Source organism: Manis javanica, chromosome 3 (assembly GCF_040802235.1).
Source record: "Manis javanica isolate MJ-LG chromosome 3, MJ_LKY, whole genome shotgun sequence".
Taxonomy (NCBI): Eukaryota; Metazoa; Chordata; class Mammalia; order Pholidota; family Manidae; genus Manis; species Manis javanica.
The window spans coordinates 108988591-109006203 of NC_133158.1; the positions used below are offsets into that span (position 1 = coordinate 108988591).

The window sequence follows — 17613 nt, forward strand, 5'->3', positions numbered from 1 at the left end:
TGTTGGGACCTGAAGAGAGTTCTAGCCCCACTAAAGTGGGAAAGAAGACAGTGTTGCCTATTACCACTATAAAACAAGTTACTACAAGCAAGTGGCATAAAAATATCAGTTATCATACAATTCTGGAAGTCAGAAGTGTAAGCCAGATCTTCTGAGTTAAAATCAGATGTTGACAAAGCTGTTTACTCCAGAGGCCCTAGGAGAGATTTTTTTTTCCCATCTTCTAGAGCCTGCCTGCATTCCTTGACTTGTGGCTCCTTTCCTTCATCTCTGGAGCCCAAGTCAGTTGAGTCCTCAATTTAAATAACTTTGGATATCTTAGGATTCCCTCTTCCACTTTTAAAGATCCTTGTATCCTTGTGATTTCATTGAGCCCACCTAGATAATCCAGGATAATTTTTATTTTAAGGTCAGATAATCAGTAACCTAATTCTCTCTGACTAATAACATATTTACAGCTTCGGGGTAATTATTATGTTTACCACAGAGATCTCGGTCCCTTGAGAGGCTGAGACCTGATAAAGTCTGACCCACTTCAAGAAGTGAAGGAAGGGCCTTAGTTCAGACAAATCAATTTAAATTCCAGGAGTAACTTTAGGGCAGTTTTAGTCTTTGCACTTTGATGATGATCAAACAGGAAAGAAGACAATAAATTTAGAAAATTAATGATACAGTATGTGAGAGGACAAGTGCAATGGACAAGAAGAAAGAATAAAAGGGTAAGCAGAGGAGACAAATTACAGAATTGAGTGGGGTGGTCAGGGTAGACTTCATGAAGAAAATGAGCAGACTTGAAAGAGGTGAGGGATTTAGCCAAGAGGACAACCTGGGGGAGTAGGTGCCAGGAAGACTAAACAGCAAGAACAGGCAGGCTATAAGACAGGAAGGTGCAACAACAAGCAAGGTGATGGAGAAGAGGGAGTCAGAACCATAATGGCGTGGGGATTTGGGGGCAGACCACCTAGGGCCTTGTTGGCCACAGAAATCTTTAGATTTTACTGTGACTAGCTAGTTTCAAAGGAATGCTATGATGTAACTTCAGTTTTAAAAAGGATCACACTGGCTGTTGTATTGACTGAGAATAAGCTGTAGGGGGGAGCACAGGCACGGAAACGGCAGGGAAACCTGTTAGGGTATTGCAGTATTCCTGGTAAGATGATGGTGGCCCTTATACTAGTGTACATATACAGTACAGAGCCTGTACTTTAGTCTCACTTGGAATAATGTGTAGTTAAGTTGATATCCCTAAAGTGTAACATTATGGAACCCCAGGCAGTTTAGCCTCACTAACCTCTGGGTGGACTCAAAATAAGAGTGTTCTACTGTAAAGACTAAAGCATTTGGAATGCAGTGCCTGGCACTCAGTAAATAACGGTTATTAATGGGAATGAATGTTTGAAATTTTCATATTGTCAAATATTGTAGGTTAGAGCACAGAATCCTTTGCAAATATTTAGAGAACCATTCTTTTTAAGTCAAAAAGAGTCAAAAGCACTTATAAGTACCTTTTTAGATGTGCTTGTAAACTTAGGAAACTCTACCCTGTACTAAGACTGTATGTTAAATCCAAAGACAAATTCATTGACCTATAGTGTGATAGGAACAGAACCTGGAACACCTCAGAAACAGCCACAAAGAAATACCAACATATGCAAATATTAATGTATTAGCATTTTTTAAATTATGTTTTTGTATCAGTGGTAGTTTAATAATCAAGTAATAACATTACATGAGAGAATTAAAACTGACATAGTGGTTTAAAATGTGTAAAACCACATGTGAATAAATAAAATTTCAGTGTGTAATCAGGACGTGTGTATATCTATAATTTTGTTATTTTATTTTGCTGTTTTAGAATAATACACTGGCATTTATAAAATGTGACTTGTAACAAATCCAGCTATAATTAACTTTGTATCACTGTCAGTACAGTGCTTTGCAGTAAATTCTAATAAAATACAGTTTTGAGTCAAATAACTGTAGTTCATCTCCATGTTGATTTTTAAGGTTTAAATCATTATTAAGACTGATTAACTGTATAGATGATGTATTTTTCACTTGGTTTTGAAGTTAACTTGAATTAATTTATTGACTGGAATTGACCCAAAAAGCACCCTACTTAAATCCAATGGAATGATGAAGTCATGCCATTAATCTATTAATAGGTTAATAAACACTATTTAAACAAAAACTGACTTATAAATATCATTTGTGGATTTTATTTTATATATGAACATTACTTCCTCCTCTTCTACTTACCTTTCTCTTCTATTTGAAGTGGGTTTCTGCTTGTGTAGCATCTATGTTTTACGAAGATAATTTCAACATATCTTAATATTTAACTCTTGCAGGACTGAGCTTTTGAAATACTTCAACCATGACCAAAAGAGAAGCTGAGGAGTTGATAGAAATTGAGATTGATGGAACAGAGAAATCAGAGTGCACAGAAGAAAGGTTGGTGTTTTCTGAGTTTAGCCTGTTTATATTATCAATGCACCTAATTAAAATGAAGACTCAAGCTGTAATTGCTTTTTTTCTCTGACGTAATGGGTTTATAACTGGGAGGGAAAGAGTTTTAAACTAAAGGTAATAATAAGCATGACTAATAGTGATCAAGGAATTGATTGTGATAGTTCTTTCCCCTAGGGCACTGATTTTTTTTTTTCATTTCCTCAGTCTTGGTTACTATTATTTCAAAAAGAGTTTTAATTCACAACCTGAACTAACTTAACAAAATCTATAAGTAACTGCCATAAGTTAGTAACTGTCAGGAATATATGAATAAATGAGACAGCTACCTGCCCCTGTAGAGGCCACATTGTAGTTGAGGAGACATACAGGTATATGCATACTTAGGTGTACAATACTAGGCATATAACCCAGTAAGAGGTGTTAGTTACTGGAACAGTAATAGAATAATGCTTGTTGAGGGAAGAAGGCAGTGGTAATGAGTTCAGAATCCAAGGAGAGAAAATGGGTAAAAATAGAAATTTAAGAATCAAGAAGATGATTGAGGAAGTAGTAGTAATGGTCCCTACATTATTCTGTAAAGCAGATGAGATAAGATAATATGCTGAAAGTAAAAGGAACTAAAGAGTAGCAGAGGGCTTCTGTAGACTAACTATGTTGGGAATGGCAAAGTTACAAAAGTTGAATAGGAGGCTGAGTGTTGAGAGCTGAGATTTAAAACCTTAAGTTTTTAATAGGGCTTTTAAACATGTTTGATTATGTTGTTTTCTCCAGCAGAAGGAAAAATAGACTACATGCCTTTCTTAAATTTCAGGTGTGTGTGTGTATGTACATACATACATACATATATTACTTTATGTAACAAAGTATCCCAAAACTTAACCACTTAAAACACCCAGAATTTATTATTATACACAGTTCTTCAGTATCAGGAACCTGAGAGCCATTTACCTGGATCGTTCTAGCTCAGGATATTTCAGGAGCTTGCAGTCTGGGCTACAGTCATATGAAGAGCTGACTGGGACTAGCACATCTGCTTCTAAGATCACTCGTGAGACTGGTGTCAGGACTACCCACCACTTCACCACAAGAGTTTCTCTTTATGGCTGTTCATGACAAGGCAGCTGGTTTCCTTTATAGCAAATGGTCTGAGAGAGAGAGAGCTCAACAAAATGAAAGCCACAGTGTCTTTTTAAATAACCTAATATGTGAAGGGAAATATCACTTTTGTCTTAGTCTTTTGGTCACATAGACCAACCTTTGTATAATACAGGAGGGAACTATAAAAGTATAGAATATTAGTTGGTGAGGATCATTTGCGTCACCTTGGAGCCTGACATGCATATATTTATTTTTATATATACACACACAGAAGTGGTTCACAAAGCCTAAGGTTTTTACTGTTTGGCCCTTTACAGAAAACGTTTGCATGTATCTAATATAAGAAATTGGTGATTACTGTGTGGACCTGGGGAGTAGCTGTGCAGGAGGAACAGTTGTTGCTATGTACTGTAGCACATTGTTGCTGTGCAGGAATTTAGGTCCAGTGACGTGAAGATCATCCATATTTTTTTAGGAGAAATTGGTAATTCAGATTTTTGTATGAAGTCTCCCAAGGTTTAAATGGTAGCAAATGAAATATATTTTTTTTAATTTAAAATGTTTAGCTCATGTAAGGTCTATTTTAAAGTGGCATCTGACTCTCTTAAAGAACGATTTTTACAAAAAAGAAAATGTAGTCTACTCTGCTGTAGCTGAATAATTTAGTTAAAACAACTTGGCCAAAAGACCCACCTATTGTACCTTAACATATAATAATAGTAATAATTTACTACTATATAAAAATAACCTTTGTTTTTAATCAAGACTATTTTATAAATACTTAAAGTTTCAGGAGAAATTGAGGCTACATTAATTTATTGGACATCATGTATTATGACATACTTGGAATTTATGTGAAAATGGAACTCGACAAATTTTTAAATACATACTATTTTTGACAGTTGCAATGACATTTAAATCATATTTAAATTAAACATACCATGAAAAATAATAGAATTCCGTAATCACCAATTTGGCACCTATAACTTGGTGTCTGTCTTCTTGGCCTCATGTAAAGATTTTTAAAAATATGCGGAATTATTTACCAAAGATTTTACCCTCAAGAGCCTATGATTCCATAGATTTCAAAGTATAAAATAACAATGCAAAAGAGCCCTTAGAGTTTTAAAGAAAGGATATTAATTTTTTTAATGTAGAGCTATGCCCATAACCAGTAGTTCTCAGGTAAACTAATTGGGAAGTGTTTTATATAAGTCATATTTATGTGTCTTTTGTTACATTGTATTTATGTTGGGAAGGGAAATTGACTAGTAGAGATACCAAGACAAATTTTGAGATTTTATCTTCCTTTCTGAGCCTAAAAGTCTTCAAAATAACTTGAAAATATAAATGCAAACATTTCCCTGTAAATATTGCATATGTATTATTTATATGTGTATACACTATATGTATATGTACATAATGAGACATATTTGCAAAGGTACTTTAAATTTCAAAGTAAAATTTCTCTGCCATTCTGTATTGAGTTTGGCGACACTGGAGGTAAGCCTACCACTGTGAGTAGTATCTATGCAGAAATGAGTTTTAAGGCCTAGAAATGTGTTTTGGCATTGAGTTTTGTTTTGAGCATATGGTTACTTTAATATTCACAGTAAAAATGTAATTGTTAATCATTGTATCCTTTATTTAACATATAGCATTGTAGAACAAACCTACACACCAGCTGAATGTGTAAGCCAGGCCATAGATATCAATGAGCCAATAGGCAATTTAAAGAAACTACTAGAACCAAGACTGCAGTGTTCTTTAGATGCTCATGAAATTTGCCTGCAAGATATCCAGGTAACTTCTTTTTATTATTTATTTTTCAAGCATTTAAGTCTGTGTTAGAAGTTAGGCTTTTATTTCTATTTTTTTTTTTTTGGTATCATTAATGTACAATTACATAAGCAACATTATGGTTTCTATAGTCCCCCCATTACCAAGTCCCCACCACATATCCCATTACAGTCACTGTCCATCAGCGTAGTAAGATGCTATAGAATCACTGCTTGTCTTCTCTGTGTTATACTGTCTTCCCTGTGCTCCCCCAACCCACATTATGTGTGATACTCATAATACCCCTTTATCCCCTTATACTACCCTTCCTCCCCATTCCTTTTCCCTTTGGTAACTGTTAGTCCATTCTTGGGTTCTGTGAATCTGCTGCTGTTTTGTTCCCTCAGTTTTTTCTTTGTTGTTATACTCCACAGATGAGTGAAATCATTTGATACTTATCTTTCTCCACCTGGCTTATTTCACTGAGCATAATAACCTCTAGCTCTATCCATGTTGTTGCAAATGGTAGGATTTGTTTTCTTCTTATGGCTGAATAATATTCCATTATATATATGTACCACATCTTCTTTATCCATTCATCTACTGATGGACACTTAGGTTGCTTCCATTTATTGGCTATTGTAAATAGTGCTGTGATAAACATAGCGGTGCATATGTCTTTTTAAAACTGGGCTCCTGCATTCTTAGGGTAAATTCCTAGGAGTGGAATTCCTGGGTCAAATGGTATTTCTATTTTGAGTTTTTTCAGGAACCTCCATACTGCTTTCCACAATGGTTGAACTAATTTACATTCCCACCAGCAGTGTAGGAGGGTTCCCCTTTCTCCACATCCTCACCAACATTTGTTGTTTGTCTTTTGGATGGTGGTGATCCTAACTGGTATGAGGTGATATCTCATTGTGGTTTTAATTTGCATTTCTCTGATGATTAGTGATGTGGAGCATCTTTTCATGTGTCTGTTGGCCATCTGAATTTCTTCTTTGGAGAACTGTCTGTTCAGATCCTCTGCCTATTTTTTAATTGGATTATATGCTCTCTGTTGAGGTGTGTGAGCTCTTTATATATTTTTGATGTCAACCCTTTATTGGATATGTCACTTATGAATATATTCTCCCATATTGTAGGATGTCTTTTTGTCCTATTGATGGTGTCCTTTGCTGTACAGAAGTTTTTCAGCTTGATATAGTCCCACCTGTTCATTTTTGCTTTTCTTTTCCTTGCCCATGGAGATATGTTCATAAAGAAGTTGCTCATGTTTCTGTCCAGGATATTTTTGCCTATGTTTTTTTCTAAGAGTTTCACGGTTTCATGACTTACATTCAGGTCTTTGATCCATTTTGTGTTTATTTTTGTGTATGGGGTTAGACAGTGATACAGATTCATTCTCTTACATGTAGCTGTCCAGTTTTGCCAACACCAGCTGTTGAAGAGGCTGGCATTTCTCCTTTGTATATCCATGGCTCCTTTATCATATATTAATTGACCATATATGTTTGGGTTAATATCTGGACACTCTATTCTGTTCCATGGGTCTATGGGTCTGTTCTTGTGCCACTACCAAATTGTCTTGATTATTGTGGTTTTGTAGTAGAGCTTGAAGTTGGGAAGCGAGATTCCCCCTGCTTAATTCTTCCTTCTCAGGATTGCTTTTGGCTATCCGGGGTCTTTTATGGTTCCATATGAATTTTAGATTATTTGTTCCAGTTCGTTGAAAAATGCTGTTGGTATTTTCATAGGGATTGCATTGAATCTGTAGATTGCTTTAGGCAGGATGGCTATTTTGACAAAATTAATTCTTCCTAGCCAAGAGCATGGGATGAGTTTCCATTTGTTAGTGTCCTCTATAATTTCTCTTAAGAGTGTCTTGTAGTTTTCAGGGTATAGGTCTTTCACTTCATTGGTTAGGTTTATTCCTAGGTATTTTATTCTTTTTGATGCAATTGTGAGTGGAATTGTTTTCCTGATTTCTCTTTCTTATAGTTCATCGTTAGTGTATAGGAATCCAGCTGATTTCTGTGTATTAATCCTGTATTCCACAACTTTGCTGAATTCAGATATTAGATTTAGTAGTTTTAGAGTGGATTCTTTAGGGTATTTTATGTACAATATTATGTCATCTGCAGACAGGGCCGGTTTGACTTTTCGTTGCCAATCTGCATGCCTTTTATGTCTTTGTGTTGTCTAATTGCCGTGGCTAGGACCTACAGAACTGTGTTGAATAAAAGTGGGGAGAGTGGGCATTCTTATCTTGTTCCTGATCTTAGAGGAAAAACTTTCAGCTTCTTGCTGTTAAGAATAATGTTGACTGTGTGTTTGTCATATATGGCCTTTACTATGTTGAGGTACTTGCCCTCTGTGTCCATTTTGTTGAGAGTTTTTATCATGAATGGATGTTGAATTTTGTCGAATGCTTTTTCAGCATCTGTGGAGATAATCATGTGGTTTTTGTCCTTTTTGTTGATGTGGTGGATAATGTTGATGGATTTTCGAATGTTGTACCATTCTTTCATTTGATCCCACTTGATCATGGTGTATGATCCTCTTGATGTATTTTTGAATTTGGTTTGCTAATATTTTGTAAGTATTTTTGTATCTATGTTTATCAGGGATATTGTTCTGTAATTTTCTTTTTTGGTGGAGTCTTTGCCTGGTTTTGGTATTTGAGTGATGCTGGCCTCACAGAATGAATTTGGAAGTATTCCCTTCCTCTTGTACTCCCTGGAAAACTTTAAGGATAATGGGTATTAGGTCCTCCCTAAATGTTGGATAAAATTCAGCAGTGAAGCCATCTGGTCCAGGGGTTTTGTTCTTAGGTAGGTTTTTGGTTACTAATTCAATTTCATTACTGATAATTGGTCTATTCAGATTTTATGTTTCTTTCTGGGTCAGCCTTGAAAGGTTGTATTTTTCTAGAAAGTTGTTGATTTCTTCTAGGTTATCCAGTTTATTGGCATATAATTTTTCATAGTATTCTCTAATAATTCTTTGTATTTCTGTGGTGTCCATAGTGATTTTTCCTTTCTCATTTCTGATTCTGGTTATGTGTGTAAACTCTTTTTTTCTCAATAATTCTGGTAGTGGTTTATCTATTTTGTTTTTTTTTCTTGAAGAACCATCTCTTGCTTTCATTAATTCTTTCTATTGTTTTATTCTCGATTTAATTTATTTCTGCTCTAATATTATGTCCCTCCTTCTACTGACTTTGGGCCTCATTTGTTCTTCTTTTTCTAGTTTCGTTAATTGTGACTTTAGAGTGTTCATGTGGGATTGTTTTTCTTTCCTGAGGTTGGCCTGTATTGCAACATATTTTCCTCTTAGCATGGCCTTCGCTGCATCCCACAGATCTTGCAGTTTTGATGTGTTGTCATTTGACTCCATGTATTGCTTGATCTGTTTTTAGTTGGTCATTGATCCATTGGTTATTTAGGAGCATGTTGTTAAGCCTCCATGTGTTTGGAGGATTTTTCATTTTCTCTGCATAATTTATTTCTAGTTTTGTATCTTTGTGCTATGAGAAACTGGTTGGTACAATTTCAATCTTTTTGAGTTTACTAAGGCTCTTCTTGTGGTCTAGTATATGATCTATTCTTGAAAATGTTCCATGTGCACTTGAAGGATGTGTATTCTGCTGTTTTTGGGTGTAGAGTTCTGTAGATACCTTTTAAGTCCATCTGTTCTTATGTGTTGTTCAGTGCCTCTGTCTCCTTATTTTCTGTCTGGTTGATCTTTCTTCAGAGTGAGTGGGGTGTTGACATCTTCTAGAATGAATGCATTGCATTCTATTTTCCCTTTTAATTCTGTATTTGTTTCACATATGTAGGTGCTCCTTTGTTGTATGCACAGATATTTATAATGTTTATGGCTTCTTGTTGGATTGACCCCTTAATCATTATGTAATATCCTTCTTTGTCTCTTGTGACTTTCTTTGTTTTGAAGTCTGTTTTGTTTGATACAAGTACTGCAACTCCTGCTTTTTTCTCCCTATTAGTTGCATGAATTATCTTTTTTTCCATTCCTTCACTTTTAATCTGTGTATATTTGGGTTTAAAGTGAGTCTCTTGTAGGCAGTATATAGATTGTCTTGTTTTTTAATCCATTCAGTGACTCTGTCTTTTGATTGGTGCATTTAGTCCATTTACATTTAGGGTGATTATCAATAGGTATGTACTTATTGCCTTTGCAGACTTTAGATTTGTGGTTACCAAAGGTTCAAGGTTAAGTTCCTTACTACCTAAGAGTCTAGCCTAACTCACTTAATATGCTATTATAAACACAATCTAAAGGTGCTTTTTTTCTCCTTCTTTTTCTTCCTCCTTCATTCATTACATATTAGGTATCATATTCTGTATTCTTTGCCTGTCCCTTGATTGACTTTGGGATGGTTGATTTAATTTTGCATTTGCTTAGTAATTAACTCTTCTACTTCCTTTACTGTGGTTTTATTACCTCTGGTGACAGCTATTAAACCTTAGGAACACTTCCATCTATAGCAGTCCCTCCAAAATACACTGTAGAGACGGTTTTTCAGAGGTAAATTCTCTCAGCTTCTGCTTATCTGCAAATTGTTTAATCCCTCCTTCAAATTTAAATGATAATCTTGGCAGATAAAGTGTTCTTGGTTTGAGGCCCTTCTGCTTCATTACATTAAATCATGCCACTCCCTTCTGGCCTATAAGGTGAGAAGTCTGATGATAGCCTGATGGGCTTTCCTTTGTATGTGATCTAATTTCTCTCTCTGACTGCTTTTAATAGTTTGTCCTTATCCTTGATCTTTGCCATTTTATTACTATATGTTTTGGTGTTGTCTTCCTTGGGTCTCTTGTGTTGGGCGATCTGTGCATCTCCATGGCCTGAGAGACTATCTCCTTCCCCAGATTGGGAAAGTTTTCAGCAGTTACCTCCTCAAAGACACTTTTCTATCTCTTTTTCTCTCTCTTCTTCTTCTGGTACCCCTATAATGCAAATATTATTCCGTTTGGATTGGCCACACAGTTCTCTGAGTAGTCTTTCATTCTTAGATATCCATTTTTCTCTGTGCCTTAGCTTCTTTGTATTTCTCTTCTCTAATTTCTATTTCCTTTATCGTCTCTACCGTATCTAATCTGCTTTTAATACACTCCATTGTGCTCTTCAGTGATTGCATCTCTGACTGGAATTCGTTCCTGAGTTGAATATTTTTCTGTACCTCCATGAGTATGTTAATAATTTTTATTTTGAAATACCTTTCAGGAATATTCATGAGGTTGATTTTATTTGAATCTTTCTCAGATGTTGTATTTGTAACTTTACTTTGAACCAGGTTTCTTTGGTGTTTCAAATTTGTATATGGAGATCTGTGGGCTTCCATGGTCTAAGAGTCTGTTTCCTTCCCCAGCATGGGGAAGTTTTCACCAATTATTTCTTCAAAGACACTTTCTATTCCTTTTTCTCTCTCTTCTTCTTCTGGTACCCTTATTTTGCAAATATTGTTCCATTTGAATTGGCCACACAGTTCTCTTAATATTCTTTTATTCCTTGAGATCCTTTTATCTCTCTCTGCCTCAGCTTCTCTGTATTCCTGTTCTCTGATTTCTACTCCATTAACAGTCCCTTGCACCTCATCCAGTCTACCCTTAAGCCCTTCTATTGATTGTTTTATTTCTGTTATCTCCCTCCGTACTACATCCCTTAGCTCTTGCATATTTCTCTGTAGGTCCATCAGCATGGGTATGACTTTTATTTTGAATTCTTTTTCAGGAATATTGGTTATGTCTATCTCGCCAGGCCCTCTCTCTGGTGTTGTTTGAGTGATTTTGGACTGGACCAATTTCTTCTGCCTTTTCATGGCAATAGAAGTGATCGCTGACAGGTGGCGCATGTGTCAACTGGGAGGACAAAGTTTCTTCCTGCTTGCTGGTCCCCTTACCCTTCTCTGCTGCCTTTGCCGGTTACTTGCACACAGTGAGCAGTCTCTGGGTTAATGCCCTGAGCTGCAGTGGGAGAGGCAGCCCTCAGAGGAGCCTAGGACACTACCAATTGTCATAGGCGCCCAGCGTGTGTTGTCCTGCAATAACGGTGCCCCTTCCTGCCTTCCAGACTTTGTGCTGGCTTCCTCTGTCTGTGCTGGGCAGCTGTGTGCTGGCGGCAGCCCCTGGGTCTCACCTAGTTAGCTGTGCACTGGGAGAAGACTCTGTGTGGTTGCTGTGGGCAGAGCTGCTCCCCATCTGGTCTGCAGCAATGGTGGGTCAGCGGGTTTGCTTGCAGCGCTGGTAGTAGGGAATGAACAGCAGGCTGCTTATCACTGTGAGGGGCTTCAGAGCTATGTTGCCCCCCCAAGGTGTTAGGGGGCCTGAAGTTCCTTAAGATTCTCAGCCTGCTGGGCTGAGTGTGCCAGGATGATTTGGTCCACCTGTTAAACCCTTGTCCCTTTAAGACTTTTAAAGCGCCCGCTTTTCTTTTGTCCCAGGGAAGCTGGCTGTTGGGACCCGCTCTTAGTCTCTGTCTCGGATTTTACTTTTCTGTTTCTCTAATATCCAGTACACCATGCAATTTGTATCTCTGCCCCAGGTGCAGATTACTAGGGCTGGTTATTTAGCAGTCCTGTGCTTCCATTTCCTCCCCACTCTGATTCTTTTCCTCCCACCAGTGAGCTGGGATGGGGGGAGTGCTCGGGTCATCATGCATTCACTGTAAGGATATATGGAGGAAAAAAGCACTAAGACTAAAGAGATAATAGAATTATGATTAAAGCTATTCATAGGTAGGTCAGGTAGTAAGATTATTAGTCCTTTAACTTTATTAACTTTGGGATTGGCAGTTAATGAGTTAACCCTGATCTTAAATGTGTAGCTTTGGTTACAAGGGAGATATGGCAAGAATTATGTTAACATACTTATATAAAGTCCCCACTAATTAAACGCCCTTGTTTATTCATGACAGCTAAATTACATTGTCTTCTACTTTAAATATATTTACAGAATTAACAGTTGCCTTTTGACATCTAAAATCTTGAACTAGACTCCAGAGCTAGAGAAAACTGCTACTTAAAATCAAGGTTATGTTGTCCTTACTTAACTACCACAGTGGTTAAAATATGTTCAGTTTTGGCAAAGAAATTATGTGACAACTTGGATAATTAAATGTATTCTTATAATTTAATTAGCATGTCTCAGTAATTAAGTTTTGTTTGGTACATCCATTTATATTAAACCTGGTAATTGAGCTAAAATAATCTTACTCATTTTACCCATGTTTAGTTGGATCCAGAACGAAGTTTGTTTGACCAAGGGGTAAAAACAGATGGAACTGTACAACTTAGTGTGCAGGTTATTTCTTACCAAGGTAAGTTACTTTTAGTGAACTTACTACAAAATTTAGCATGTGTTTTTCTAATATAGGAACTCAATTTTAAGGTTTATGTGTTTTAGATGGTTGTCTAAATTACTTAACGTGATGTTATAGCCAAATATTCATACTTTTAGCTTAATAATTGTATCTGTGAAGGTGAAACAGATAGTATAACACATTCTACCTAGTTTAATCAGGAAGGGATTTATTGTAGGGTAGTCATAGAATCACAGAGAGCTGGAAGGACAGATTCTAGTTGACTTTCTAAGAATGCCTTAGCCACACTGTAGAACTGAACAGCCAAGGAAGCTGTTGCCCAAATCTGATAGCCACCGCTGTAGCTGTCAGCCTGGAACCGTGCTACCTTTACAGTAATTTAAGCTAAATTTGAGTACTAGCTGAAAAAGGGATGTCATGTTCCTACTCTCCCTTCTTAATTCATTTCCAAGTAAAAGGTTTATACTAGTAATCCTAGAGCCTAAATCACACCTGGAACCCTAGCCACAGGAAATTTAGGCTTCACAGTTTAGCACAGAGAGGAATTTGCAGAGGATAATAAGTGACCCAGTCTGCCACATCCACCACAGTCTTTTACTAATCCGTGTAAGTACCCAAGTTAGAAAGAAAATTAGGAAGTCATTTTTGGTGTGTTGAATTTTAGTTTTTAAAAAGGAGACTTACTGGGATTTCTGATCAGAATTTTAGAACAATTTCTGAACATATTATATTGCTTACAATTACATTTCTTAAACCAGTTTTCTTCAGATCGTGAAAATGGTATTTCTCTACTTCTGACCTCTAATTTCCATAGGATTAAGGTTAACTATTATCAGGAATAGGAAAGAAAGTCTGTTTTTATCTTTAAAGCCCTCTCAATGTAGGTGTGTTTTAAGAGGAGTTGACTTCATGAAATTTGAGTAGAGGATTAGGGAATATATCTCAGGGGAAAAACTTTTTTAAAAATTATGATTATTTTCTCATTTATGTTTTAAAAAATGTGTTATCTTTATACTGTATGTATAAAACTGTTGCTCTAAAAATAGAAGCAGTCAGTGAATAATTGTAATTTGCTTAGGACTTTTTAAAATCCTGAGGGTGGGTAGCTACTCATTTATACTCTCCCTAGTCTAGTTTTTATTTTCTATTCCATATTAGTACTTTTTTCTAATACTATTTCTAAGTAGGGATGTGTGGTAATGGTGATATTTTTAATTAATTTAGACTTACAGAAAAGCTATAAGAGTAGTAAAAAAAATCCTGGATATCCTTTACCAAATTCCCCAAATGTTAACTTTTATTACATTTGTTTTATTCTTTGTCTCCCCGCTCCCACATTATTTTTTTGACTTATATAAGAATAAGTTGCAAACATGCTCTCCTATCCCTAAATACATCAGTGTATGTGTTTTCTAAAAACAAGGAATTCTTTAAATGACCTCAGTACAACTGTCAAAACCAGTAAATTAATATTGACACAATACTGTTACCTAATCTACCAAAGTTCTATTAAATCGTTGCTGTATTTATCATTTAGTAAGAATCTGCTAAATTCTCTAGACATACTGCTAAAGATACTTAAGGTGGAGTTTTGCTCTACCATTTGAGAACATATAACTAAATTTTATTTCTTAGTGTCTATTATATTTTAGTTTAGATTTATGTTTTTTTTTAATTCTCTCCTAAGGAATTGAGCCTAAGCTAAACATCCTTGAAATTGTTAAACCTGCGGAAACAGTTGAAGTAGTTATTGATCCAGATGCCCACCATGCAGAAGCAGAAGCACATCTTGTTGAGGAAGCTCAAGTGATAACTCTTGATGGCACCAAACACATTACAGCTATGACAGATGAAACCTCAGAACAAGTGACAAGATGGGCTGCTGCATTAGAAGGTTATAGGAAAGAGCAAGAACGCCTTGGGATACCTTATGGTAATAAAATGTTTAATTACATGTTAGGTAAATAATAAGAATTAAGCTTGACATAGGCAGTAGGGTAAGTTATCTACTTTAAAAAATAGAATTTTTGGAAGAATACTGATTTTTTTGTATCTTTTTTTTTTTTTACTGTAACACACATGATGGACAAATACTATTCTTGGTGCTGGGAATACAAAATTGTTTTTTAAAAAAACTCTGCCCTTAGGGTATTCACAGTGTAGTTGAAGAGGGAGAAGATAGATGAAAAGAGGTAATTGCCATAAAAGAAACATGTTTTTTAAGCTGTCAGTAACTTGTATAAAGGGAACATGCTATTAGAATCTCAAAGGGATCATAACAGGCTGGGAGAAAAGTATGAAAAAGTTTATTATAGACAGACAAAGAAACTTGGGTAGAAGAGGACATTCCAGACAGAAAATGTATGTGCAAAGCTTTGAAGTGGATGTGTGCTGAAGTACTAAGATTTAGTGGGTAAGGAGTTAGTCTGTGGCATTATAGAACTGCTTTTGATTGATGGAAGTGACAGTTGGAAGTGAATGTGATAGTGGTATATGGCATAAGTTGGAACAGGTAGAGACTGAGTGAAGGGAAGACAGAAATATGTTATTTGGTTTATGTGTGACTATGTGATAATGTCTATGTTAGCTGAGACTAGCTGATTTACATGGGAGGAAATGGATAAAAACAGTAATAGGACTGAGACAACTAGTTGATGGATTGTGTGAAGGTAGAGAAAGGAGACTGAAGTATTGATCTAACTTTTTAAGCTTGGGTGACTAGACAATAATAGTATCGATAAGAATTGATCACATCTTCATTACATATTTAGTGAACTGCATATGCCTGGCACCATGTTAATTCCAGGCTTTCAATGGTACACAAGAAAAGCAATCCATGCCTTCGAAAACCTAGTGGGGAGAGTAGGGAAGTCTGATATTGGAAGATTTTTCAAGGGGAAGTGTTGATAGTACTTGATTTTGAAGTGGTAGTATATATTCAACTGGAGGTAGCCAGGAAGTAGTTGAGGTACATAAGATCTGGGCTGGAGTGAAAGATGTTATCTGGGACTCATGTTGAATTTGTATTGAAGCCATAAAGTATATGCAGTCTTTGATGGAAAGAACAAAACACTAAAGACTGGTTCCTATGTTGTCCAAGGAAATGTTTCAACATTTAGGGTTGAGGCAAGGAAGGGAGACATGGAATGACTAAAGAGAGAGAAGGGAAATAAGTGTATATAGTATCACAGAAATTGAGAAAGTCAGAGTGCCTACTGCATAATGTAGGTTAAATTTGATGATCAAGAGGTTCATTCGTAGATTTAGATAAAGGTAACTGTAGAGTTGCAGAGACAAAGCTGAATTATAAGAAAGAGACACTACAAAAATGGAGAAAATTAACTTTTGTGGGGGTAAATGGGAAAAGTGAGGGGGGAATAGACAAACAATATTGAAGGTTCAAAAGTTGGTGACCTGAGTGTGTTCATAGATAAAATGGTATGGAACTAGTAGGAGGAAAGATTAAAGAAGTGAGGAGAGGGATTGTTAATTGGAGCATAACAAAATAAAGAGCTGCCATTTGAAGGACAAGATAAGCCAATACTCAGAATGGTTAAAAATAGTCAGTTAGGAGTCATCTTTTGAGAGGGAAATGCTTAGAAGGAAAGAAGAAAGTACAGAAACCTTTGAAATAATGTTTTACAATTTGTCACACTTATCAACAAGAACTCTTCAGCACTAGAACTTTTATGGAAAGTAGTATTAAAAATGAATGATAGGTTCCAAGATTATAAACTCTGACTCAAAGTTCCTAGCAAAAGTATTATTTACTTAGAATAAAGATCTTAAAAATACTTGAGATTTATTTAGGTATAAGAAGACTTTAAAAATCATTGGTGATTTTTTTGTCATGCAATTGTTACCTACTAGAAAGTTTTAAAAGTGACTAATATTTTCTTAGCAAAGTATTGTTTCAGGTTTCCATTTTTGCACCTAAGGGTAGTTATTTTTGCTGATTGCTTAATTCTGTGCAAAACTGAAATAAGGTTAACTGGTCACAGTTACTTAAATCTCTTGGAAATACTGATCCACATTGAAAAAATCCCTAAGTTCACTTTATATTTTGTCACGAGTTTAGAGCCCTTCCCCATATGTATATATATATATATATATATATACACACACACACACACACACACAGTAAGTATAATATAAAGTATAAGTATATAGATATATAGCATATATTATATGATGTATATGTGTTTTATATATTTGTAAATATGTATGAATATATTTTTTCTGATCTATTTTTTTTAACTATTTCATAAGTTAAGCAACAGGATGATAGTCAAATCAATGAATTTATAGTAGTTACAATTCTGGTCAAAGAGATGAGCTACAGGAAATGCTAAAACTGGCTAAAAGTAAAATAAAGGTCAATATTCTTTATCCTTTATTAAATAAGAATATTGAAAGGACAGATATACTTAGATTATTATTTTTTCTTTCAGTTGTTTGAATAACTAAAAAAAGACACATGCTCCTGTTTAGGTTCCCAGGGTTGTCACACATTAACATTTTTAAATGTTATATGTTCACACAAAAAATAAAATATTACAGATAAAGTTGATTTGCATCTAATTAGCAATCCAGTTCCATAGCTCTCTCCTGTCGTCATGGGTAAGCTCTGCCATTTGTTGTATACCTTTCAAGTCTGGTTTGAAAAAGTCTGAGGAAAAACAGTAGTTCTCTAACACAGTTTTCTTTTCTTCAGTCCTGCTCCTCAGTTACAACCTCTTTTTGCTTTATTGCTTTTAACCATTATTGACTTACTGTTACAGTAGATGAGGGTTACTTCTCTAATACTTCCCCCCTGCAAAGCAAAATCAAACCTTTTCCCATTTTGTTGACATTGTTATGTGACTTCTAAGTCAGTAGTCACTTACATCTTTGTGAGAATCTATTTCTTGTATGACCATG

General features: G+C 35.6%; 1 protein-coding gene across 5 annotated transcripts in view; it reads left to right on the top strand.

Moving 5' to 3' along the window:
- The window catches only part of GABPA (GA binding protein transcription factor subunit alpha), a 39018-nt gene that overhangs the window by 4047 nt on the left and 17358 nt on the right, over nt 1-17613 (top strand). For all 5 annotated transcript variants that reach the window (XM_017654230.3, XM_017654229.3, XM_073231840.1 and 2 more), the window contains exons 2-5: nt 2352-2454; nt 5229-5373; nt 12606-12690; nt 14381-14626. In XM_017654230.3, the coding sequence (XP_017509719.2) occupies nt 2378-2454; nt 5229-5373; nt 12606-12690; nt 14381-14626 (553 nt within the window). In that variant the 5' untranslated portion in view covers nt 2352-2377. The remainder of the gene's footprint in view (nt 1-2351; nt 2455-5228; nt 5374-12605; nt 12691-14380; nt 14627-17613) is intronic.